The following is a 26,396-nucleotide window of genomic DNA, read 5'->3' as shown; positions in this document are numbered from 1 at the left end:
GGAGATTTCATTATGTAGAGCACATACTATAAAAAAATGTAATCTATAATTCTATGTTTGTAGATAACATGACTGATATCCAAGCCGTGCTGCATTAAAAACCGACACAATACTTACTTGGGCCGGGTAACCCAGTTCATCAAAGCATTCACAAACAAAATTGATATTTCTTACACAAAGAAGCTGAACAGACTGATAAGGAGAGCTGGTTCTGCTCTGGGGACACCTCTGGAGCTGATTGTGCAATAAAGTTGCTCAAGTTGCTAAAAATGATGGAAAACACTGCACACCCTCTACAAAACAGCAATTAAACAGCAGTGTCTTAGGTCAGAGGCTTCTTCAGGTCTGCTGCAATAAGGACTGATACAGGAGGTAATTCCTGCCTATAGCTGTAGAACTACACACTGACTCTTTACTATTCATTATTTCCTTTCCGTATCATTTATCAAATGAATTCACTTTGTGTATTATGTATATTTTTCTCTTTAGGGAGTGATATAAAAAAAGTTTTAGACACACTGCCTTACCTTGTCAGGGCCGAAGCTCATTTAAGATAAACTGAGGTGAAATCAAAAACTGCCCTGTGGTCTCAAGAATGTAAATTTGAAGCTCTGCTTGAAAATTATGGATCGAACATCCTACAAACTTAAAAAATAGCTGTTCCACCACCACTGTGATCAGCTGAGTGTTGTCCTGCCTGCAGGTCAGACCTGTCAGTGGTGGAAACATTTGCCCCGATTTGAAAGAAAAAATAAATTCCCAAAGTATTAAACTGCTGAAATCCTTCATGAAGCAGAGGGGTAGAACATTTCACTTTCATGACTACAGCAAACAAGAGATAAACGTATATTCAACATGGTTCACATTTCCTGTTCTAACTCTTTTTAAATCATATTACTGGAATAAATTTCAAAGTAAGCATATATCTATATATATATTTACAACATTAATATTTCTTAGTTTGAACATATAATTTGTTGTCTTTGTATTGTTTTCATTCAGATGTGTCAGATTGGGTTTCTATTCACATTTCTAGCAGTGTCTACAGTGTCTACAGCTTTTTTATGGTTAGGTTTGGGCACTAAATGTTGATCTAAGATCATGATTTGATTTAATACTAATTTACATTTGATAAAAAAGTATTTGTTTCCCCTTTAACTTTTACCAAGGGCTGCAGGCTGTAGCTCAGGAGGAAGAGCAGTCACCCACCAATCGGAAGGTCAGTGGTGTGACTCCGGCTTCCCTGGGTCACATGTCGTGGCGTCCTTGGGCAAGACACTGAACCCCACGTTGCCTACCGATGCATTCATCGGTGTATGGATGTGTGTGAATGGGTGAAAGTGGCATTCAGTGTTAGAAGTGCTTTGAGTGGTCAGTACAGTCCATTTACCAAAACCAAAAATAAGAGTCTGATTGTGAACGTTATCTAGTTGCAAATCTACCAAAACCTCCTCCTGCTTCAATCTAAAAACAAGTACAAAGGTGTTATTGTAAAACAGTGTAGTAATAGACTGTTTACACTTTATCTAATTTCTGGGGAAAAAGGTTAATAATTTTTGCATGTTTGCAGTTAATTAAAAGTTGTTTATGCTGGGCAAGGTCACATCATCAAGACTGCTTTTTGCAGTCAAGCTTATTTCTAAATGCAGAACACTTACGCAATTAGGGAACTAGTATATAAATGCACAAATCTCCACACTAAACTTAAAATAAATCATCCTGAAATGAACAGGGGCAACAGCAAATAGTCGCTGTGTTCTTAGACATCCGTTGTCAATACAATAACGAGAGAGTGCAAACACACAGATGTTAGTGCGGCTAAAAATGTCTCCAAAGAATTGTTCCTTAAAAAAGTACAAAAATGATGCGTCTTCTTATCAAGGTGGGAGGAAGTGAAATAGAAGTCATCATCCATAATCTCAAAGATCTCAGAAGGAGAAGTAGATTAATGGAAACAGCTGAATCATGCTTGAGTCTTTGATGCACAGCTTAATGCAGCTGCTCCTTCTGGACTTTTTTCGGTTTCCAGCACAAAAGTTTGAGCTGAACAGACTCCTGCTCACCACAACAATTCATGAGAAACATTCCTAGATTTTATATAGAGGCCACATAAGGCTCACCTATTGATAGAAACAGACATAGAACAAAATAGAATTAGATATGAGGATTGAGTAATATTTTCAGGTAGTCCTGCTGTATTTCAGTGCCAGAGAAATGTTGAAATTCATGACAGTGTTATTTTTTTCTCATAATGAAAAATATTTTTTAACAGTCTCCAGACACCCAGGAAGGCAGCAGGAGCTGTCTTTTCTTTGTTTATATCTGTATGGCATCTAACAGCACACTGGCAGAGAGCTGCAGCTGAAATCATTCGGGAAAAACATAATTAGATCAGTCTGTTTCCCTACAAGGACAGGACAACTTCTCTTGTTTCCTCAACAAACAATTATCCCTCCTCACAGCAACTTCTGGTTGCTGGCTGTAACGTGGAGATGGTTACTTTTGGTGTGGGGCTATGACTTCATACATTGGGGCTGACATTTAAAATGAACAGATTACTTTGAAACGTAAAGGCCTGGCAGTTGAGCGTAAGATGTTATTGCATTCATCAGTCAGGGTTGTTCACCTGGGATGATTGCTGACGAGCCAAAGAAACATATCCGATCAGAATAAAGTTTTTCTGTAAATTTTACAAGCAACGTTCAAACCAGGACAGACAGCTGAAAGAAAGGGGAAGAACATTTAAATTTTGTTCTGTTCAGGTATGATATGATATATATTTAATTTCTCCATCATTGGTGATTTGAACACTGCTTCCTTCCTCTGAAAATGTTCCTGAAAATGATCAATTTTGTGAAAACTTGATGAAACCAGAGTAGTTCTGGACTGTAAAATATCCTGGATGGAGATTCATATCGACATCAAAAGTCAATAACTCTTAAGCCGCCTGATCTCTTGTAAATTCTTCACACAAATCCATGAGCAACTTTTTGATTAATCCTGCAAACAAACAGACAAACAAATGAACCCAACCAACAACCCAGTCTCACAGAAAAAAGTACATTTGCCATCATGGCCAAAACGTCAAGTGTCACAAACCCTGGCTGTAAATTGTGAGATGGTAACAAATCTCTAGGCTGTTGTTTTCCATTAGGCAGCATCTCACAGATGGATAGATTAATGGAGTTTAATGTCTTACACAAGATAGGACATTGGACAAGCCAGGGATTAAACCACTGACGTTCCCATTGGTGGAAACCTCATAAAGAGTCCTTTTTGTGTTCACATGGTGGATTTAAGTCTAATATTCCCTTTCTTTTAGCTCTGTTTTTGCTGTCTATCACCTGTGGAGCTGCAGCTGTTCATAAGCTGCTCATCTCTAACCGTGTCTATCTACTCGATCTAGCACCCCTTCTGAAAACAGCTGCTTACTGTGGTTGAAAATAACATTTTGAGAGGAAAAAACAACATCAGAAAAGCTACAAATAGTATGGCTTTAACTCAATATAAGCTTCAGATTGTTGTTTCATAAATTATTCTATATTATCAAACCTTAAAATTAGAGTTTAGGACAAAGTAGTTAATCTAGAATTGAGATAATGAACACCATGGGATGTTTCTTATAAGTGGGCCATAACACAGCTGTAAAGGTTTTAATCTTTAACGAACAGCAGTGTTAAAGTGTCTGCATCTCTCAAACAAAGCAGTCATGAGACGGCTTGTTGCTCACCTGAGGAATTTGGTGGTAAACTCTGATCAAACCAGTTTCAGGTAGTTAAAGATCATAATTTGTTATCAACTGATGATAACTGACTGACTGGAAGGCTTTTATTTATGTGTTTGTAACTGTTTTAAACAGCAATAACTAGTTATTTATATAGGGAACATATCAGAAGTTGAATTGGGACTGCAGACATCGTTTCTCATTTAAATGTGAAATAAAGTATCATCAATAAGTAAAAATACACTTTTACTGATTTCAAAGGAATGTGAATGGAAGTGCTTCATTACCCACACAGATTGTATTTGTCTAATTCTATGACCTGGTGAGTACCAGATAATCTTTTTTTTGTTTCATTCTGATACATAGAGTCAAAGAAAGTCCACTTTCTTTTTCACATTCCTGTAGCTGCTCAGAAGCTCAACAACTAAAGTCAAACAGAGACAGTCTTTGTTTTTTTAGAGCAAATAAAGTAAAAACCACTCAACATACCTTCTCCTTATATGAAAATATTTACTTATGCAGAGCTCTTAAAGTGTTACTTCTAATGATCAAGAATCACCTTGGTGTTCAATGTGAACATCATTTGTTATAAAGTTGGTGTTTTTTTCTTCTTTTAAAGACTCTGCCAGCCTTTTGATTTCCAAGCTGTCAAACGTGTGATTGCAGGGAAGATGTGGCCAGCCAAAGGTGCACTGAGAATGAAGAAGGAGTGACACGTTTGTCCGATACGCACTGTGAGAGCCTGAAAGAAAGTGGCAACAGCAATTCACAGGAAGGGCAAACCATCGATAAGCTCTCAATGTTCAAATCACCCAGCTAGGGACTGCAGACTTCTTTTACTCACGGGTCTTAAGATAGAGGAAATTACTCTCAAAGTGTTTCTACAAAAACACATGTCAGACTGCTTGTAGGAGACCTTTGTTACCTCAGCAACAAACTACACAACCGAAGAAACTAAAACCAACATAATTCATCTATATATTTGCCAATACAGTTTGCATAACATTGCATTTACATAAGCTGATGGTCTACAAAATGTTTCTGCATCATTACTCTGGATTTAAGCCCAGTCTGGGTACATTTCAGTTCTCTGTGGTAAAAAGCTGTTTTTTGGAACATCAAGTTCCAAGTGTCAAAGATGAGCTAGACTTGGCAGTTATCAGAAAAAGGTGAAAAGCCACTGTCTGATGACGAGGAGTACATCAATGTTCATGTTTATAGGTTTTTTGGTGGTTATTTTAGACCTGCAAGTGCATGCGCTTGACCGACCTGCCTGTGGTCCAGATCTCTCTGTGTTATCATATTTGGAGCATCACAAAGAGGAGAACTGGGCAACAAACAAAGACCGTTAAGCTGCTGAAATCTTGTATTCAGCAAGAATGAACAGATTACTCTGAAAAACAAGTAGTTTCCAAAGCAAACATGAATGAACAAAATATTAACATATGAGATATCTGGTTTTAATCCATTATTGTTACACTATAAAGTATATTTCTAATAATGCGGTCATGTTTAATAGATACACTGACTGTCAACTTGAAATGAGAAATGTTTCATCAGTGTTTTGTTGACCCATCAATCCACCCTGATCACTGCATGGCCTTTGTAGCGACATCTCTGGACTACTTCCTTTTCCTGAAGGTTTTTCATTGGAGGATGTTGTTTGACCAGATTTTATTCACAGTTGCCTGGCAACAACACTTTAACTGCCATTACATGTAAAGACAAAACAATGTGAGAGACAGCACAATCATTTCAGAAAATACTAGAAAAAAGTTCAAAACGGGCTGATTGGGAAAACGAATTGAAAGCCTTTTTATTATCTTAAAATTAATAGAATAATTTATTTGGACATTTTGTATTAAACTAAGATAAATAAAGGGAGTGTAGCTGTAAATCCTCAAGAGACCATATATGCTGAGGATATCTATCATTGATATCCGAATAACAGCACTGGGATTGATAAAAATCACAACATAGACTTGAGAATGATATTTTATGAGACAAGCTAACAGGAAATAGGATATTATATGATTTTCTTTGAACAGACAGCACTCTAGGGAAATTATTTTACTGTGTCTTAGCGACGTTACTTTGTCTTAATTAAGTCGAGTCAGGTGGGAAATGCAGAGGTTGTGTAGACATTTACAGAAAGTGGCAGGCTGCAGAAAATGTTTCTCTGGTTTTACATCAGTACAGATAGACTCTGGTCACATAAGAATTAATGAACCAAACAATAAGTAAAGAGACAGTCCAAAACAGTTTAAAGCATGGGGAGTTAATCCTGTAGTTTAAAATTTTACATTTCTCTTCAAAAGTTTTGGAATTTCGATAATTCTCTTCAACTTCAGCCTTCAAATCCAACGTTTTTAGTCTGCCGACGCAAAAACTAATTACAAAACACATCTTATCAAAGAACCTGCTCTCACTCCCATCTCGTCTCACTTGGTCCGGAGCTGGCTGTGTCCTTTTGAAACACCCCCAAAGTGTCCATTTTTGATGTGTGGCTTCTCCAGAGCTGGTCATGTAACAATTGTGGACTGTGTCGTCATGACGACTTGGAAAATATCAGCAATAAAATGTATTTTACTGTGTATTTTATGATGGCTTCCTAACTTCAACTGACTGTCTTTTAATTCCTAATTACATTGTGGGCTACATTTGTAGAGCAAAAGAAGACAAAATAATGACTGGATGTAAAAATAAAGACAAAAGATAAACAGCAGAAAGTGACTCAAAAACTTGTCACTGTTTGGTAGTGGAATGTCCATTCCCCTCCTGCCTTCCTCCACTCCAACCTCCTTACGTGGTTCCTGACACTTATTGATAAGCCAGCACTATAGAATAAAGTTCTCCAGTCACTGCATAAATCGGACCAAGACCAGCTCGAATAAGTTAGCTACGCAGGTGGTTATAATGGATATTTCCTGCTGATTTTTCTGAAAACCTTCCTATTGCTGCAGACAGCTGCTCTTTTCTGTCTGCATTTAGAGTGTCAGCCTCCTGTTTTTATGCCGTGACATCATCAGTGCATGAAAAATGGATGTGTGAGCCTCACTCCCAATGCATGAGAGTTCAGAGCCCTGCCTGCGCCTTTAGAAAAATGTACACTAGAAATACAGACTTATGGTCCAAATGAAAAAGTCAAAATTGAAAGTGAGACTAATTTGGAGCTGCTGGAAGAGTTCTCTGTTCTGGGACTACCAGAGTCAAATTGAGTCTTCTCCTCTCCGTCTCTTTGTCGGAGGCGTTATAGATGAGGAACATGGTCTTTTCATTTGGATGATAATGTGGAAGTTCACCGGTTCCTTACTGCCCAGCAGCCTCACATTACAAGAGCTGTGTGTTGCTGTCTCAACATATAAAATGCTCTTGATTTAAAGTGAAATATTCATACACTGGCTGCATTTTCTTGAGGTCTTAATGGATTATCTTTTAAAGGATCCATCTTTTTTGAGATCATACTTTTGCTGAAGCACATTATTTTCTTACGAGAGTGATAACAGTAGATAGTCTTAGAGCTCACACTTACACACACAGCAAACCCAACTCAGGCTAACACACACCAAACTGATTTAAATTTCAATTATCACATTTTCTTCTATAACCCTCATCTGCAATTCAGCCATGGGCAGCTGACGCCGATCCGTCTTTGAGGCACAACCTTGCTGCACGGAGCCACAGATAGAGTAATATAATGACTTCCCAGCTAGTTAGAACACCAGTAAAATGTAGCAATTATTCGGTCACATATAGGCTCCATAAATGTCTCTTTTGTTTTTTTTTTTTTTATGTGAGAAGTTTATCTTTTAATGGCAGGTTCTGAAATAGAGAGAAAAGTTGGATTTCCAAATCAAAAGATCTCAGAAAGTACGAATAGAGCATAACCAGCTCATTTAGTTCTTAAGTGGATTATATAGCTGGTGACAGGCTTTTGCCATTAACAGTAAAGCAAAAAGGAACCAAAGAGACTTAACTTCTCACTTCTGAGGTACAGCAAAGGAGGTACAGCATGATTTGAACTGCAACTGGGGTGGAAATAATTTTATATTCATATTTCCACCTTGACAGGGGAGTGTGATGTGAAAATCCACGGCAAATCTGTGCGAGGTATTTTCAGACCTACGACGCCCGAAACAAAGAACTAGGGTTTGAGTTTTTTGTTTAACAAGGAAAGAAACTCAATCCAAAAATCTGTTGAATGCACTGAACCTCAAATCCCATGACATACAACATGCACAGAATACTGTATTTCATATATCACACGGACATTTCTCCCAAAGGTTGCATCAGAAAAACACATTACACACAAGAGGATCACAAGAAACAGAAACTTCCACAGTCTACAGATATGGCAGTTAGGGTATCTAAAAACAAACAAACCACCCCCCAAAAAGAGAAATTGCCTGTCAAACTGTAAGCTCTGTGACAAACAGTGGTGTCACCTGCTGATGTTAGCCTCTGGAAACATGATGAGTGAGTTAGAAAACTGCAGGATGAAAGAATGGATGTGAAAATCACTAGCGACCGAAATGAGATTCAAAAGGGATGAAACCAGAGCCTAACATACAAGAACACAGTGAAGGTAGTATAGAAAATGTAGTAATATTTTAGTAAATATAAATAAACTGTAATACACAGCAGAAAGTAAAGCAGAAATCCAATGTGTTAACAGACAAAGACGAAGCCCCGATACATAATCTGCAGAGCATTTGATTTGTTGTGTGATTCACAATGACTTTCACGTACGTTTGATTGAAAAAAAACCAAGTGTCTCTCTCAGAAGCAATACAGTTAGAGAAGTTATTAAGTAATCCCTCTGCTGCAAGGAAGATGAGTTTGGCTGAGACAGATCAATAAGACTCCCACCAGAGGAGCAGGCTGTTGGTTGCAGAAGCCAATGTCTCTTATTAACACTCGACTCACACATATCGAGGATAAGCTGATGCTCCACTGCAACAAAGCACACAGTCTGATGGAGATCCAAGAGTCCCCAATCAACACTGAGACCTCAACAGCAGTCTCTTCAGTTATGTCACCAAAATGTACACATCTGCAAGTTTGCAAGTATCCAACCACCCCTATGCAATATGAATAAGAATGTTTACATCACATATCTCTTCAACAATTACATAAACTTCTAAATTACTGCTGACAGTCATGCTTCAACGTTTTCTCTAATGCCAATAACATCTTCATTAAATTTTCATCTGATGAGACTGCAACGTTGAATGTGTTTTCTATTAGACTTGAGAAAGTAGTGACAATGTAAACAACTGTCTGATAGAAAAGTGACATGATATTAAATTCTCTAAATAAAATATTTGCTTGAACTGCTATGAATATATGAGATTTTGATCAACTGAGATGACTATTCTCTGACAGCCTTGTGAGTAGTTATTAGCTTAGCTCCCCTGTCAGAATTCCTCCCTCATTCTCTAAAGTGAGAGCACTCTAACTGCAGGTTACTACAAGTAATATACTGACAACTCATGAGTATTCCACACTAACCCCGTTCAAAAAGAGAAAAAAATATGAATTTATTCAGCATCGTCAGAGAGAGTGGGGGAAGACATGTAGCAAAAGCCCTCAGAACAAGATCCAACCTCAGCCAGCTGCGCAGATAACTACAGTCTCTGTACACGGGACGCTTGCTTAACCAGCTGAGCTATACGGTGCCCCGGCTTACATGTTTTTGACTATGCCAAGAACTACTCAGTTTAGGGGTCAAAGATGAGATTATCACGATCAACAGTCATAGGAAAAATGCTGTTTTGTTATGTTTGATACTATATTTTTTAACTCATCAATCTCCACATAAAAAAACATATTATTACAACAATACATATTAAGTCTCACGTATGGTTTATGTTAGAGTGAAATCAAAGTCCTGAAGTTGAGATAATGTCTATAGAACTGTGAGATTTGACTGTGTCCAGGAACAGATCTCAGGAATTATACCAGATTTTTTGCAGCATAGAAAGTGCCCATACACACTGAAGCCACCATCAGTGTGAAACTGAAGAAGTTTAGAAGCAAGCAGGATAATCAAGGTCAGGTGAATAACTTCCAAGTCATTGGTCACGATAATTAAGGTCCTGAGTTCTTTTGTGAAGATGGCTAAACCCACAGCACCACCATCAGTGCAGCAAACCACCAACCAAGCCCTCATGGTAGAGTGCACAGACATAAGCCCTTCCTCACTTAAAGCATATGGCAGCCCACTGCGAAGTTTCCAAAAGGCATTTTGCACCTGCACGACTCGCTCATCACGAGGGACAAAATCCTGATCTGAAGAAACAAAGGTTGAAACATACAGTTGGAAGTTCAAAAAGAGAAGCTGAGAAGCTAGTTGGAATAGAGGAAAAGAGAGATTCATATAAACATGGAGTGACCCCCTCTGATAATCTTCTACAAAGTGCAAAGGGTCAGCAAGGCAGTGATTTGAACCAAGTCCTGGAGACTCAACCAGAGTCAGAGTTTGAATGTGAACCAGGATAGCATCGCTGCAGAAATCCCCTCTAACCTGGCTGAGCTTATACATATCTGCCAAGAAAATGGGATAAACCTCCAAAGCAAAGCTGTATCGAGCTTGAAAGATGATTTTTTTAAAGAAAAATTGAGACTGACCAAAGGTGCTTTAACTGAATACTTAGTGAATATTTGGGGAATTTGTTTTGAGTGAATAGAAGAGACACTCCAACAACTTACATGTGTGGGAAAATGTATGTTGATTAATGAAAGTCAATGAAGCCTGATGTCACATGTATGTCATGTGAAATTCCTGTAATTAACGACATTCAAATTTGAACAATAACTGTGTGGAAAGCTTGAAATATATGATTTAGTGCTAGATAATAGGGAGGTGACTGAAGAGACTCTCGAAGAGACTCTCAAAGCTCCTTGTCTCACATTACCCGGTGGTTCTCCTTCACTTTCAGTTCACAAATAAATCTTACATAATGTACAGTTTTAAACCTCTCACAATCAGCTCAAAAACACACAAAGTAAAAAGAATGAAATGAAAGAAAATACCTAATTTATCCTAAAGGGATATTATATATCCATCTATCATGGGACTCCCCGGGGACTCCGGCTTGCTCCCACCGCCCAAAAACATGCATGTTAGGTTCACTTCAAACATTTGGTGCATCATTTTCCTCCTGCCTTACCGTCACAATAAGGCCCCTCTCCTGGAAGTACTTGACCAGAGGAATGGTGTTCTGTTTGAAATTGGTCAGGCGGCGATCAATGGCCTTGGGGTTGTCATCAGGTCGTCCCTGCTGCTCAGCCCGCTTCTGCAGCCTCTCCTTCAAACGGTGGTTTGTGCAGGCCAGGAAGACCACCAGGTCTGGAGTGCAGATCTGTGGAGAGAGAGGGTGTGTGGAGCCATTAAAGTGAGTCTTGCATGGCTCAGATAAACCTTAATTTATATGTGATGGTCATAATCTGACCCTGAGCTGAACACTGATGCAAAGTGACGAGGGCAGCAGCTAAGGTCACTCTCATTTTCAATCCAGTGTGGTCAGGTCAGAATGTTGGGAACATTTTAACTCTGGTTCTTACAAAAGTAAAGACGTCATCTCAGTGAGGTATGGAGAGAGGGAACACAAACCAAGACCTTTGTAAAAATTGAAGCAAGCCCACTAATCTCACTGTACTGAACCACAGCTGCAGCTGCAAGGAAGCAGTTTTAGCACAGGTTGGATCATGAGCCCGGCAGGTTGATATTGTTCACTCTCCCAGAGGAAAATAAGAACATAACCTGCAAGATAATGATTTTATTGCTATTATCATTGTAATTTATTTATAAGTCTTATTATTCATATTACTTATGTTTGTTAAACAGAGGAGGTTGTAGATGCTCACATGAAAGTTTCTTTTTTGTGATGAAATGGCAAATGACACAACTGGTGCGATCACACATGCAGCCCACTGATTAACTGTGACGGCAGTTTTAATTTTAGATGTCACAGAGAAGCCATTTATAAAGTGTATTTCTACATCTTATGATGTAACAATACAATACCTCACATCTGCATCTGTGACTATCACAGTGGTTACTCGTTACTTGTCTTACTTTGGTGTAAATAATTCGTTTTTGCTTAATATTTTCCTGTTTCATATCAGTTGTGGGCTTTTTCGAAGGACATTTTGAACCACTTCAATGTAGATAATATGAACATATATTTAAAGAAAGTTAAGGAGCATGCATTATCCTCATTTACAGGTTCAAATTTTTAATTTTGGAGCTAAGTAGAATATGTTTAAGCTCTTCAATGTAAAAAAAAAAACATGATTTTTCTCATAATGTACATTGCTGCAGCAACACCTGTCACCATCTGTGTGAAACACTCGGGTTTAGCTCCTGCCTCTTTAGAGTCTGCTGCCTAAAGAAAATTAATTATGATCTCACTGCTCAGCAGACTGGTCACAATGGGAGAGTGCGAGAGAGCTGCTCACCCTTTGAGGCATGCCTTCAAGCCACCATGCAGCTGAAAGCCAAAAGTGTTTCATGAGCACATTAAAGAAGAAAATTAGTGGAAGAAAAAAAGCCTGGACTACTAAGAGCATCACACACTGAGGGAGAAGACATTCGTACATTAAGTGACAAACATACAGGCACCACATACTGACACTTGTCCAGCAGCTCACATGGGGAGTGTACCCCTAAAGTTGCGCTGCCATGGCAACAAGGAAAATTTCGACAAAGCTTTCCACAATAAATAGATTTTTATTGTGTATTTGAATGCTGAACAATGATGTTTTCCTAACCTTAACCAGGTACGTTTTTAAATGAATTAGAGCAAGAGTCAAGATTGGATTCAAACAAGAATTCAGTTCCTGGGTCAACATCTTCCTCCCCTCTGACCTCCTTATGCCATTCTGTCACTCAGTGATATGCCAGCATTAAAGATTGCCATTGTCCTGTTGCAGTTTACAATTGATGCAGCCACTACATCAATTACTGCCGCAGGAGGGTAACGACTAATATGCAGCTGTAGAGCAATTCCCATGTGCACCAGAACGTGAAAGCAAAGGACATCTCACCCTGTATGTGATGAGAATGACAATGTATTTTTAAAGCAAGCTGTAAACACACACTTTACAAAGCTAAATTGTATCATATGAGAAAAGTGTTGATTATTTCTTGTCAATACAGGAGCAATACGACATAATGAAATTATTTGAGTTTCTGGGTCTAAGACAAGTACAATTCCAAATAAATGCTCTCTTCTCGCCCTGACTTGGTCTCCTCTAACTAAATGGTAAAATATTTAGCTTATTTGCTGCCAAAGTTCTGTGATTAAGCTGTTGGTTTGTCACTGCGAGTAACCCTGCTTTAAGATTTAGACTTTATTATCATGTTAATACGATACATGAAATTACTCCTCCGCATTTAACCCATCCAGGTTGGCACCTTTTGAACACACACATGCACAGGGCCATATAGAGACAGCAGCCAATCACAGCGCCTGGGGAGCATGGGGTTACGGTGCCTTGCTCAAGGGCACCTTGGCCGTGGCAAAGAGGTGGGCTGCCACCCCTCCAGTTGTCAGTTCACCAATCTTTTGATCTTTTGAGCGGTGAGAGTGGGAATCGAATCGCCAACCTTCCGGTTATTGGACGACCCACTCTCACCACTGAGCCTTGACATTGTTCCATTGTTCTGACAAATCTTTCTGTCACAAAAAATGAGTTGTGACAAAAAAATTTACTCATATTGTTTGATTATTAGTGAAACTCAAATAAACACCCATAAACGAAAGGAGACTAAACAGAACTGAAGACTTCATTCTGCTTCATACTGGAGGATGATTGGTTAAAAATTGTATCTGTGAACTTGATTTAAAAACAGGGGGAGCAATGTTACACCCAACACCAATAGTTCTACAATTTGGAACATGAACTCATAAGCTCTGTCATGTTTTAATTTAAGCTGTGACAGTGGGAGGGAGCCAGATCTAAGCTACCAGGGAGTTGAGTGCAATGGAGGCTCTGCGATATAAGAGGGGGTCTGTCCCCTGAGAGCCTTGAAAGTAATCAGCATAGTTATATATCAATTTTGTGATTAAGCAGGAAACCTTGGAAATTAGTAAAGAACTGGAGTGATGTGTTTGCTATTCTCTGTTCTAGTCAGCATCCTTGCTGCTGCATTTTGGAACAGTTAATGATAACCAGAGGAGACCTGAATACAGGGCATTACAATAATGTAAATGAGTTGTAACAATAGTATAAATGTCTCTTTTTTTTATTACATGGAAGCACGAATTGGCTCAACTCTAGAAATGGTCAGCAACAACTGACAGTACCACATCCAATTTTATCCACATCCAACTCCATAACCCTCATAACTCCAATAAAGTGGCCACTCAATGACTCTTTGACCAAAACAGCCAAAAATAATTCCCACATTTTTATTATGGTTGTTTTAGATGGGAAGTGATCCTATCTCTTGTTCTCAAACCCTCTCACCTCACCTTTCAACCTTTCAACAAAAACAGATCGTCCAGAGTCTTGGAAGCGCTACTCGTTGATATAGCCATGGGAGCAGTGATATAACTGTGCCTGAAAATGATTTAGTTTAAATCACAAATAACATATTTTACACACATTTCACAACATAAATGTGAAGGTGTTTAAAAAAGTCTCTGCGTTGCCTTACCCAAAGACACAACCACACAACGTAGCCTATATGTAACATCTTAGACTGCATGTCTTTTTCAGAAAGGTGCTGTTTCGTGCTTCTCGGTGGTTCACTCTGTTTTTGTCCCTGTAAACATTAATAAGCAGCTCTGGTTACTCAGCCGCTGCCTAGATTAAATTTTCCTCTATCTTTTCTCATGGTACAGACAAGATGTTGTGTGTGAATGGTCAATTCCATTAGAAAGAAAAAACCAAAACACTCTCGCACAGCCTTCTCAGAACAGCTGAATATGTCTTTTCTCTCCTTTTCCATAAGAAAAGCACATAACTGTTAAGCTGAAGGAAGTTGAAGTTGAACATCTAACTCTTGATGTCTTCAAGAGAGCCCATGAAAGCTTTTAACAAGATCTTAGTGGGAGGTACAACTATATAACATTAGCAAAATAGTGACAAAGGATGTTATACTGTCAAATAATATTACTAAGTGGAAGCATGTATAGGCATTACCTTCAATACAATATATAATATTATGTAACATATAATAAGGAGCTCACACAGGCATTCTTTAGTAACTAACGGGCACATATGTGTGTGCTGCGTGTTGAGAGTTCAATTGAGAATGCTCGTATCTCTCTCTACCTCTTCATTCAACTCACCACCACTGGAAACTTTCCTCTATAAAAAGCTTATTACTATTCATACTTTGATGCTTGGTTTCCTACCGTTTGTTTCATTTCAATGAAACACACATGATGAACACTCCAGAGTCTGCATTTGATCTGGCGCAATGCCAGAGCCAAAAATAGCTCAAACGGCATCCACTGAGGCGCATGCCACTCCAGCAACGGGATTCATATTTTAAGTCTTGCAAATGAAAGTTTTAGTTTCCATAGCGACCGTGCGCATGTCCTTATACTATTCTCAGGTCGTCTAGCTGATGTGGATGGACTGTTGGACACTGCAGTCATTTGTCACACGAAGCTTTTCACTGTTTTAATCATTAAAATATCTGTCTTCAGATCACATGGGAAGAAAAATATCAACTGCATGTTTGGTTATTTTTAAACCGGCTGTGCAGTTGATGATGCTATCTCTTTTGTTAAGGGGCTGGGAAACGCATGATAGGCCTCATTTCAAGAACACACACACAGAGACCTAATGAAGGTGTAATTGAGGGCTGAAGTTGACCTGATCCGTCTACCAACCACAAATCCGTTCTGCTAAATACAGTCGATCAAAGTAAAAATAACTAACTCAAAGAGAGCGGAGAAATAAACTAATACTATGGCAGTTATTCAAGCAGCTTCCTGTTAAGCTGCAAAAGAGAGATAACATCTTTTTTAAAGCAAAAACTGATGAACCACACACTTATATGCAGAAGCATGTGTACAATGAGAAATAGGAAATTATTCGAAAACAACAAAAACTTTGTACCAGTCAGAGCCACTGCATATAAAGAACTAAATTTCTAGGTGCATCAGTCCACAGTTGTTTACCGTCATGTGCTTCCCTGAACATCTGTAGCTGTAGACTATCAGACATCCATCTGCATAAACCTGACTGTTCTAGGACTTTCCCCCCTCAACATTCCCCATCCAGCAGTTCTCAGGGAAAACAACAGGTTTTTACTCTCAGGCATATCGGGGAGCTGTGAATGGCTCGACTATAACTTGTCCAAACAAACACACATGAATAACTCTCCACAAACATGCTTTGCAGCCTGTGATAAAACCTCTAAGTGAAGAGCTGTTTTCTTGATAACCTGTTTAGTGTATAAAAAGACACATAAAAGTGGAAACAGACCATTACAACCTGAGTCAAATACTTCCTGTTTGCATTCAAAGGAGCAACAGAGAAGCTCAAGCCAAAAGCCATCCTGCTTGTGACCATGTGGTGGATAAAGTGAATATCTAATGGATGGGCGGCTTAAATGTCTAAATACTGGAAACCAAAAATAAAATGTTTATAAGTCATTTACCATGTGGATATTTAGCAAGAAAACAAGCAATAGCCAAACCAAACTTAGCTAGGCTTGCTAACAGGGTAGTTTTAATGTCAGCAGTATCTTGTTTAAAGTATTAAACTTTCTAGTTTTGTGGCAATTTCTTAAATCAAATCAGTAATGAACATCGATTACTACGATAATACATACAGTAAATGATTCAATAAGCAATGTTTTTCTTAAACTTTTCAGTTTGTAACTCAAGAAACCTGAAAAAACTGATGGGCAATCCTTTTCCTCTTAATATGAAGTGTTGACTTATTGTACAGCTCTTCCCTGCACAGTTCACAGTTCCCTTTGACCTGGGCATTTCTGCTGCCTATAAACCAGTTTGGAGTCTTACTTACCGTGGCTAAACCCTATGAAGTTCACTCTACATGGAAGTACTGGACGATTGCAACTCATCTCAAGAAAAGTGATAAATTCTCTTACTTCAGATCCATTAATCTGTTTTCTATACCCGCCTAATCCAATTCAGGGTCCTGGGGGGGCTGGAGCCTATTTCAGCTGTCATTGGGTGTGAGATGGGGTAAAGGTCGCCACAGAGACAAACAAGACAAACAACCATTCATGCTCACACCAGGTCACATTCAGGTCAATTTAGAATCACCAATGTGTGTGTCTGTTCTGGATTTCGAGCCCCCCACCCACAGGCAGGTTGACGTGGATGAAAAGACAGTCTTGCCCCCTCCAGATCTGTTTGTGAAAAGACTTGAAGGGAGGATGAAGGGGTAGACGGTCTTTCTGGGCAGCTATAAAGGGAGCAGCTCTGCTGAAGAGGCCCACTAAATGGCTGCTGTGATGCTGTAAAGGGTAAAGGGGCAGCGTGGGATGAGTAAGGAAAATGGCCGCTGTGGGTCCTCAGAGGACCACATCGCAAATCTGGGGAATCCCAAATTAAGATACAAAACAATCAGGATAAGAACTATATGATGATGATTGGTAAGTCAGTGTATCCTTTTTAACCATTTCGAGGTCTCTGCATTCTCTCTCCATTTTAGTTTTTTTTTTGTTTTCTGGACAGAAGCTGCTTGAGAGTTTCTGTTTCAAGGTCACATAGGTAAGGTCTCAGCAACAAAACTGACTTGCTTTAATAAGGGTCTATTATATAAGTCTAACGCCTGGTATTTTTAGATCTTAGTGCCGCATTTAATACTGCGGATGACTTCTTTATGAGGTTCAGATCAAACTTCTAAGTGGGCAGTAGAAAAATAAGTCCTACTAGGATCAATTATTATTATGGTTGTGCAGTTACTTTTCCTTGTTCCTATTCTTAAGACAGTCATGTTTATCTAGAGCTCTCTCCAAAAAATTTTTGCTCTGCATACCTGTTAGTCCTTTGCTTCAAGAGACAACAACCAATGGTTGCAGCAAAGCTTCCTCCATTCACAAAAATATGGAAATAAAAAGTACGGCAAGTGTTTCCTTTCAGTAAAGCTCTAAAAATCAACTCCTAGTTTTATTATGTAATTATTATATGTGAAACTGTTTATTTGGATTTGAATTTTAGAGCCTAAATCAAAACTTTCTTCAAGCTTACAACTTAGAAATGCAATAATTAGACATCTGCAACTCATTCAAAATGCTGCGGTCAAACACCAAGAAAAGAGAACACATAACTACGACCTAAGGATCCTTGTACTGGCTTTCGTTTCACCCTTTAATTGGATTCAAGGACCTGCTGTCCTGGAAAATGTTTCATCCTCTTAACATTCAGTTCACATTTTAAGGCTGATCTTAGGAAAAATATTTAAGACTTTTCTTATTGATTACACTTCTCTTAAATCAAAGGTTTTCATATAAAGCATTTTGAATAGTCTTTGTATTAAAAAGTCTCTATAAATAATATGGCCTTGCATTTCAGTCAGCCTTTCAAAGCTTAACCACTTTCATAAAAAAAGATTCTTAAACTACAGTATGCCCATAATTTTCTCTAGAACTGTCATTTTGATTCAATTTGATGCACTAATTCAATACTAGTAAAATACACCCAACAACACTTCATCATCCCAAGTAAAACTATTTCACAAATCATTATATTGAATTCATATCCGTGTAAACACGGTCCATTAAAATCTGAATGGTTGAGTCTCTGCCTGTAGTTTTAAAAACGTTTGCATAAAGTTTCCAGACTCTCTAACTTCGTTATATTTGTCTGGCTCCTTCATCTTTAATCACAGCAGCATCTACCTCAGCCTTTCTTCCTTTCCTGGGTCTCTGAGCTCTTCTTGCGGCCTACAAGCGCTTTGCTGCTGCTAATGATGAAGAGAGAAATTGTGTTTTCAGCAGCCCCGCTGGGACATTTAACAGCAGACCATTCAGGACTGTGCAGCATTTCTTTCACAGCTGAGTGATGGTTGAGGAGAAAATACATTTAGGTTAGACGACTATGAACTATTATTTTCCAGTGAAACTGTGTAAAAGTGCTGGTCGCAGCCTTCAGAATGTGAAACAATACCGATCCTCTTTGTATTTTGGAGGTTTGTTTTGAGAAAAAAACATTTTGCATTTGCAGACTGAACAACATACTTCTGGGTGGAAACAGATAACAGATAACCAAAACTATTATACATAACGTCCATAATGCCCTCTTTTGTTCTGTCCCGTCTGCAGTTGTTTTTCTGTGTTCAATTAACTCGTCTATATATAGACTCACAACTTCTGTTGCTGGCTATGATTTGATTATATGGGAGAAATACATCAGTGTGCACATATAATGACATAGACCCTGAGCTCTGTCACTTCCCATCTCTTTTCTCTTTGTAACATTTTTGCAGCTCACTAAGAGGCCACATTTGACATGTAGTCAACATGGGTCTGGAGGAGGTTTGATTGGGATCGGGCTCGCTGAATGTGTCAGATATGAAACCAGATTCCGAATAGAGATAAAGATGTTTCTTAGCAACTGAGAACTTCAGTATCTGCAACAGCATTTATTACATCTTTAGCATAAAAAAAATTAAGAAGAAGAAAAGGTTTCTTTAAGCTAGTGCAGTAAATAACGTAAAACCAGAGACGAAATGACCACAATGGTTGACTTTAAACAAAATTTGTTTTCCAGCTTAGAGTAATTGTAGAAAGTCAGATGATGCTTATTAGTTGCTGCCTTGTCTGTGCGTTACACAGGGAGCTGCAGCTATGACTTTGCTCTACAATAAAACTAGAATTAGAAGGAAACCATTAGGCTTACTGTGTAAAAAATTATAACTCCAGAGCTTTTTTAGTTGTGCTTAGTAATGTTATTATTTCTACACTTAAGTGTCAAGAGGATAACTGGATAGTGTAGTGGTAAGATTGCCACCTTTCACATGGGTGACATAGCTTCAAATCCCCTGCATGAAAGGTACTACCTCCAGTAGTGCTACTCAGGCAAGACCCCTTACCCTGACTACCAACCAGTGTAAGTTGCTTTGGATAAAAGTGTCTGCTAAAATCATAATCTATCTTTATGCAGTGCAGACAAGCTAAAACAGCCTTTTTCCAACACACAGTCAGTGGAAAACTTGTTCTGGGTAAACAAGACACAGTAGCAACCCCCCACTAATATAACACATTAATATAATACATTAAGTTGGGATGCTGTGTAAAACTGAATTAAAATGGAATGCAATGATTTGATATTCTAATAAACTGATATTCCATTTAAAAAACGCGTATAAAACATAGTAAATATTCCATCCATCCATCCGTTTTCTATACCCGCTTAATCCATCGGGGTGGTCATCGGACGAGAGGCAGGGTACATGGTAAATATTTCATCTTGAATTTGATGTCAGCAACATGTCGTAAATAAGTTGGAATGGGGGCAACAAAAGGCTGAAAAATGTAATTGGTACTGAATTGAAACATGATGCAACAATTGGGAACAGGTCCATAACGTTTTATGTTTTCTGAAAAAAATAAACTCAATTAGTGTCCGTTAGCACAACTGACTTTGTTTTACACATTTCTGTGAGTCAAGGTTGTTTTTTTATCAGAAGTTTATAGTGAGTTGTATAGCCAACACTGGAGAGAGAGGGAGTATTTCTGTTATGTGCTGGACTGTGCAGCCTTTCACAACACAAACTTAATTTACATGAACAGCCCCCTTCAGAGTGTCATGGCCAAAGTGAGCAAAGAAGGATGTCCCTCTTCCGGTAAAGAGACAGGGATCAGGTCTAACAGTCTTGGGCAGAGGCCTGATATAAACTTTTGGAGAGGAGTCTCAACAACTGCCACTAAAGTGAGGGCTTGTAACTGAGTGTGCTTATCCATGGTGACGTCTAGCTGGTCGTAGTGGGTTCATCCACCAGTGAGAAGGTTTCCAGTCATACGTGTATAGCATAAAAAGAACATTATATTTGAGGGTTGTGTTCAAAGTATGAATTTAAGACTGTCTTTCTACGTTTTACTGTATTTTTCAGCCAATATGTTGAACAAATTCTATAACTGAAATAGTCACACAGGTTGTTCCCTTCAATACGACTCCTAATGGCATGTACCGCCTCTACAAGTGGCAGGAGACAAATACGTAAATATGTGCATTTTCACATATTATTGATTGATAGAGCAGTTACAGTAAGTGCTGCACTTTCAATTGTGGGCCTTTATGTGATGTGAGACTGAGCCCAACACACTTTTCATAAATGACACTTTTCTAAGACACTTTTGTCACTTACTGGTTGGGTTTACAATAGCATTACTTGAGGAGGGTTGAAATACATATCTCTGTCGTTTTACCTGACCTCTCCTGAGTATATCCTGTATATCCTGAGTTTTCTGAATTTCCAAAACATGAGCAGTTTTATAAGGTCATTATTACATGCTAACTTTGGCAATTATGATGTAATATCTTCTCCATGCCTCTTCAAAGCAGGGCATATTTAAAATCTATCTGTAATCCAGCCACCATACAGTTTGAACTGTTGTGAACCTCAGTCGTGCATCACTGCTACAGCATGATTGTCTCGATATATGTCCCTGTTTTGCAGACGATTGGCTTTTCAGAGGCAAGAAGCACCAAAAGCATCATACAGTCTTCATTTCTGGCATTACAAAATTCTCCCCTGGATCTCTATTCAGGATTCTTCACACAGACTGTCATATTTTATAATGTTGCTTAATAAATGGCTTAATAAATGTTACACTTTACAGAAGTGTAACATTCGGCTACGGGAACACAGTAACTACATTAAGATGATGGTGGACTGCAGAGTTATAGTTTCAAATGAGGAACAAACTGGCTGAACGTACGTGGGAACAAGACCAGCACTTTCCCCTGTTTCAGTCTTTCTGCCAAGTTAAGCTTATCACTTACAGTAAATACTTTATGGTAAATTACACAAGAGCATTAATCATGTAGTTCTTGACAAGAAACCCTAAAGCAATATTTTCCACAAGGTCAGACTATTCCTTTGAAGTGCTCCACATGTAAATATTCCACATTGATGCTTTTGTGACATGATTTTTCCCATTAACTTGAAACCTATTGGCCTCAACCCTGACAGGACAAGGTAAAAGCGCTTAATTTGTCTCAGCCCAGCCCTGTTGCTTTTCTCTCTTTGCTCCCGAGCCGCTGCAAAATGCTCTTTAATAACCAGATGTCAGTTTATTTGATTGCCAATCCCGTGACTACTGCCTCTGTGATTACCGGCTGGGTGGTCATCATCTCCCGTCGTCTGGAAACAGTTCTAAACACAACTGCATGAATGTGTTATCTACGTGCTTTCAGTACACTTTTACCGGTCCTTAAGGTCTTTTGATCCTTCTTTGACAACAACAACTTAAATAATGTGACAATAATATATATGTGTGTGTGTGCTCAGCTGTAATGAAATCATGAGATTATTGGTCTTGAGTCATGATTTTGCAAATTATGAGATGAGGAATTAATTATGTGACTTCTAGGCTCCTTGAATGTGGTTTACTCAAAAATGTGCAGCGACAGAGGCAAGTTGGTCTCAAACTATGTGTATTTTCCTTTACACCCTCGGCAGATGTATAGATGCTGAGGAAAAGTATGTATTCAAATCTTAACTGTTTCATATGTGAAACCGCTTGAGTGGTTGATTATAACCTTAGTAATACTTCATTTGTGAGCTCTATCAAAGAGGCTGGAGTGCCTATTTGTGGGGGTATTAAATGGTTAGAACGTATTCTTGCTGTACATCTGCAAGCCACATATTATGTTCTCCAGTTTCTTTGTTTGTTTTTTTTGTCCTCAGGCAGTTTCCAGACAGGAAGCAGGTACTGAGTGGAGTCTGCTGTAAGATTATGTGGACCAGGGAGACAGAAGCAACTATACTATGAGCTCTCATTATGCTGAGACTTGGCCCCTTTACAATGACAAGATGAGGAGGTACAATTATCACAGAGCCAAAAAGATGTAACAAAGACATTAAAGAGGGTTGGACGTCCACAGTGGTTACTGTGATGGGCTAAAGAATGTACACACACAAGAATGTGCCTCAGATGATTTGCTCAGCCATAGACCAAGCATCCATAGAAGAGTTGCTATTTATCTAAAAACAAAGAAAAAAAGCTGCTACGTTAACCAAGAAATAGGGACCTAAAGGAAATAATATCTCTATTCTCTGCTCTAGTCCCTGAATGTCTCATTAGTAAGTCCTGATCCCCCAACTTCTGACACAGACTGAATTAATTCAGGCGACATCCGAGTTGGCATGGCTTGGTTTTTGTTTCATGTATTATTCCAAAGTTGCTGGAGGCATGCCTTGACCAGAAATCAAAACACTGACTGTTCTAAGGGCAGTGACGATACTACTATGCCAACTTGTCAATCTCCTGAATACTGAGACTGTACATGACACAGAAGGAGAGAGGCCAGGGGCTAGAGAGCGTCAGAGCCACTGTCTATGATGAAAAAACAAAGATCTGCCTAGTTAGTCCCTAAAACTACTGACACAAGTGGCAGAGAAAGAACCAACTTGAAAGAATACACCCTTGCATGGAATATAACACCAAGTTCTATCAGTGGCAAGAAAAGGCTGGTATGAAAGATGGCAGGGAGGTACTAAACAAGGCAGCCCAATAACAGGTGCTGAGCACAAGCGCAACAGAGACTGAGGTCTATAACACCAGACAGGACTGTGCAAATGGGCCTCTGAGACAGTCCAGCATGTTGTAGTAGGGTTGCGATGTCTGGCTACACGACAATGTACACACAATAAACACCGTTTATTTGCTCGTTGTAGGGTGATGGATGTCTACTGGCTGTCATGTAAGACACCACAGAATCGAGACCTATTTGACACATCTCCCACAGTTGTTTTAACTTCCCCCCACCTGCTATTTCTCACAGTTGCACACTATGTACTGTGAAGGGATAATAAGTTTTAATAGTGTCGAAAATGTGCAAAAAGATTAAAACAAGTCTGAAGTGATGTACTATTTATGCATAGTGCCATGAGATCATGTAGTCTTTCCCACAAAAAAAGACCTCCATTAAAATACTCTATTGGTCAACTGGCTCTGCAGTAGGAAAAATCAGCCTGAAAGTGAGAGCAGCTCAACAACAATGTTGTTCATGGAGGCTCTGATACTGACAGGAGCATAAACCTGCAGATAAAAGCAAGCAAACGCTAAGGCAATTGGCAAGTTGGTTTTAGTCCTGCTGTGTAGGGACTACTCCCGAGGCCCAGTCCAAAAAAAGAAAAACAACAATTTTTCTCTGAAAGTCATGCTTATCAGAAATTGTGGGTTTCTGCACCCTGATGATAAACCAGTAGGTGAGAAAGTGAGCCAATGGCACAAGATAACCCCCCCTTAATCAGTTAATAAAAAAATTACTATAATTTAAGTAAAAAATACATTGTGAAATCATAATGTTGATGGAAAATAATTAGAGGAAAAATGCAAAGGAAAATAAATATAGACAAATAAATATAGAAATAAATTGATCATAAATTATCATATCTATTAGGGAAATACAAAATTAAATGGTAAAGTAAATAAAAGGCATAGTTTTTGTATCTTTTTTTTGTTTTCTATAAACTTTGAAGGACCCAAGGTTCCACAAGAAGTACAGTTACTGTTACTGTAGACCGCCTCAGAGTGTTGTCACAGTATACGGTGTGGCCTTTTCCTTCATCTACAATCATCTTTTTTGTTTTTATATCAAAGATGAGGTGATTGTTCCCACACCATGTCACACAGTGACTGACCAGTTCCCTGTACTCAGACTCTTGTCCATCACCGATACACCCAACAACTGCAGAGTAATCAGAGTATTTCTGGAGATGACAGGACTCTGACTTATACTTGTCTGGGGTGCACAGAGTGAAGAGAAATAGTGAGAGTAAAGCCCCCGGTGGTGCTCCTGTGCTGCTAACCACCTTCTCAGGCACACAATCCCTCAGTCTCACAAACTGTGGTCTGTTTGTCATGTAGTCAATAATCCAGGTGGCTGTGGAGACATTTACCTGTATTTTTTGGAGCTTCTCATATTACAGTGCCGGCTGAATTGTATTAAAAACACTGGAGAAATCAAAGAACATGATCTACACAGTGCTGCCTGTTTTGTCCAGATGAGAGTGGCCTCACTGAAGCAGGTAGATGATTGCTTCTTCAGCCCCCAAAAAGGAGTCAAAGTGTGTCTACTGAAAAGGCTGCAATGGAGTGTGAGCAGTGACAATGAGCAAAAACACGACAATAATGAGCTAAAAAGCTTTGACACTCAATAGAAAGCCCTATAAAGTGCTGAGGATTCTGTCACTATGTATGAGTGCTCACATTAAGCTTTACAAATGTAACATTTAAATTCTGTCTGACTCTGGATTCACAATCAGAACTCTATTCAGTTATGTATGTTTCCCCTTGACTGGCTTTGTGTCTTATGCATTTTGTTGTGTGCAAAAACTTTGCTGTCTGTATCACACTTGCATCTTAATGTGCAGGAAAATGCACAATGAATGTGTTAATATTTTCATGACTATCAATTTGTATGTGTGCTTACATAGAAAGTATTGTGAAGTAAGGAATAAGTGATTAGTATGTGAGGTTTTTGCACCATTTGTCAACTCACTGAAGACTCTGTTCATCCAGTTGATTAGCTATGGCTGCCTTTATTAACCCTTTAACGTTCTGCTCTAACGTTTGGTCCAGTTATGTTTTTTTTTCGACCAAACTGTATCTTATTAAAAATTTGTGGAAATAAGCCCAAGTAAGTTAGCAAGCCATTTACTGTATGTGTTGTCACTGCAAAGATGAGATAAAGTATAAAAAAATTACCCTTCCAGAGGAGTCGAATCTGGTTACACAACAAACACCCATTTAGTCACTGTTATTTATATTCACACTGCCTGAGAGCGTCTTTAATTGACACAACAACAAAACACAGTGTCATTGATTGATACACTTGCTGGTTCAGTGACTGAACAAGCCTCAACAAATGACTTTGGCTCAGTGAAGTAAAAAAGGAAGGATGAAACAAACAATCCCTGAAATATTTCAAAAGAAATTCAAAAGGTTTTCACATTTTTCCCCATAAGCTAAAACAAGGAAGGTTTAGCTATGTTGCAATAACATCAACAAAGAGCCCAGAGGAAATCAATAATAACATAAACATCTCACATATTTGTCAATTATTCAATTAGAGCAACAATTAAATTAGTTATCATCAGACTGAACTACATTCATTTGGAATTATCTTGATAAACAAAAATATTTTAAGCCATTTTTCAGTATAATTTACTGGTTCGATGCTCTCAGATCATACAGTACGTTGTGCCATTTATTTATCTATTTTTTATTTATTGCTTCTGGACTGATGGCTGCACAAAATTAAACATTTTCAGACAAAATACACTCTCATATTGGGTGTTTGGTGTCTGAATTAATCAATAAATAAATCAGTTGATGATAAAGTTTAATTGTTATATATCCAGACAATTTTAGTTATCTAATAATGCAATCATGAAAAGAAAAGAATTAAATACAAATTATTGTTATACATGAAAAGGAGGATTAAGATAAAAACAATTCTTTGAAATTTGAACATGCTTCTCTGTAAAACATCTGGAAACT

At 38.5% G+C, this 26,396-nt stretch overlaps 1 protein-coding gene across 1 annotated transcript in view; it reads right to left on the bottom strand.

Annotated features, from left to right (window-relative positions):
* ak5 (adenylate kinase 5) overlaps positions 1 to 26,396 on the bottom strand; it is an 89,605-nt gene that overhangs the window by 46,624 nt on the left and 16,585 nt on the right. Inside the window, exon 6 of the mRNA XM_072363976.1 lies at positions 10,897 to 11,088. Coding sequence (XP_072220077.1) covers positions 10,897 to 11,088 — 192 coding nt within the window. The remainder of the gene's footprint in view (positions 1 to 10,896; positions 11,089 to 26,396) is intronic.

This window comes from Leuresthes tenuis, unplaced genomic scaffold, assembly GCF_036924035.1.
Source record: "Leuresthes tenuis unplaced genomic scaffold, fLeuTen1.0.hap1 SCAF_14, whole genome shotgun sequence".
Classification (NCBI taxonomy): domain Eukaryota; kingdom Metazoa; phylum Chordata; class Actinopteri; order Atheriniformes; family Atherinopsidae; genus Leuresthes; species Leuresthes tenuis.
The sequence above is the reverse complement of the archived record's forward strand: the minus strand, read 5'-3'. Positions and strand labels throughout refer to the sequence as shown.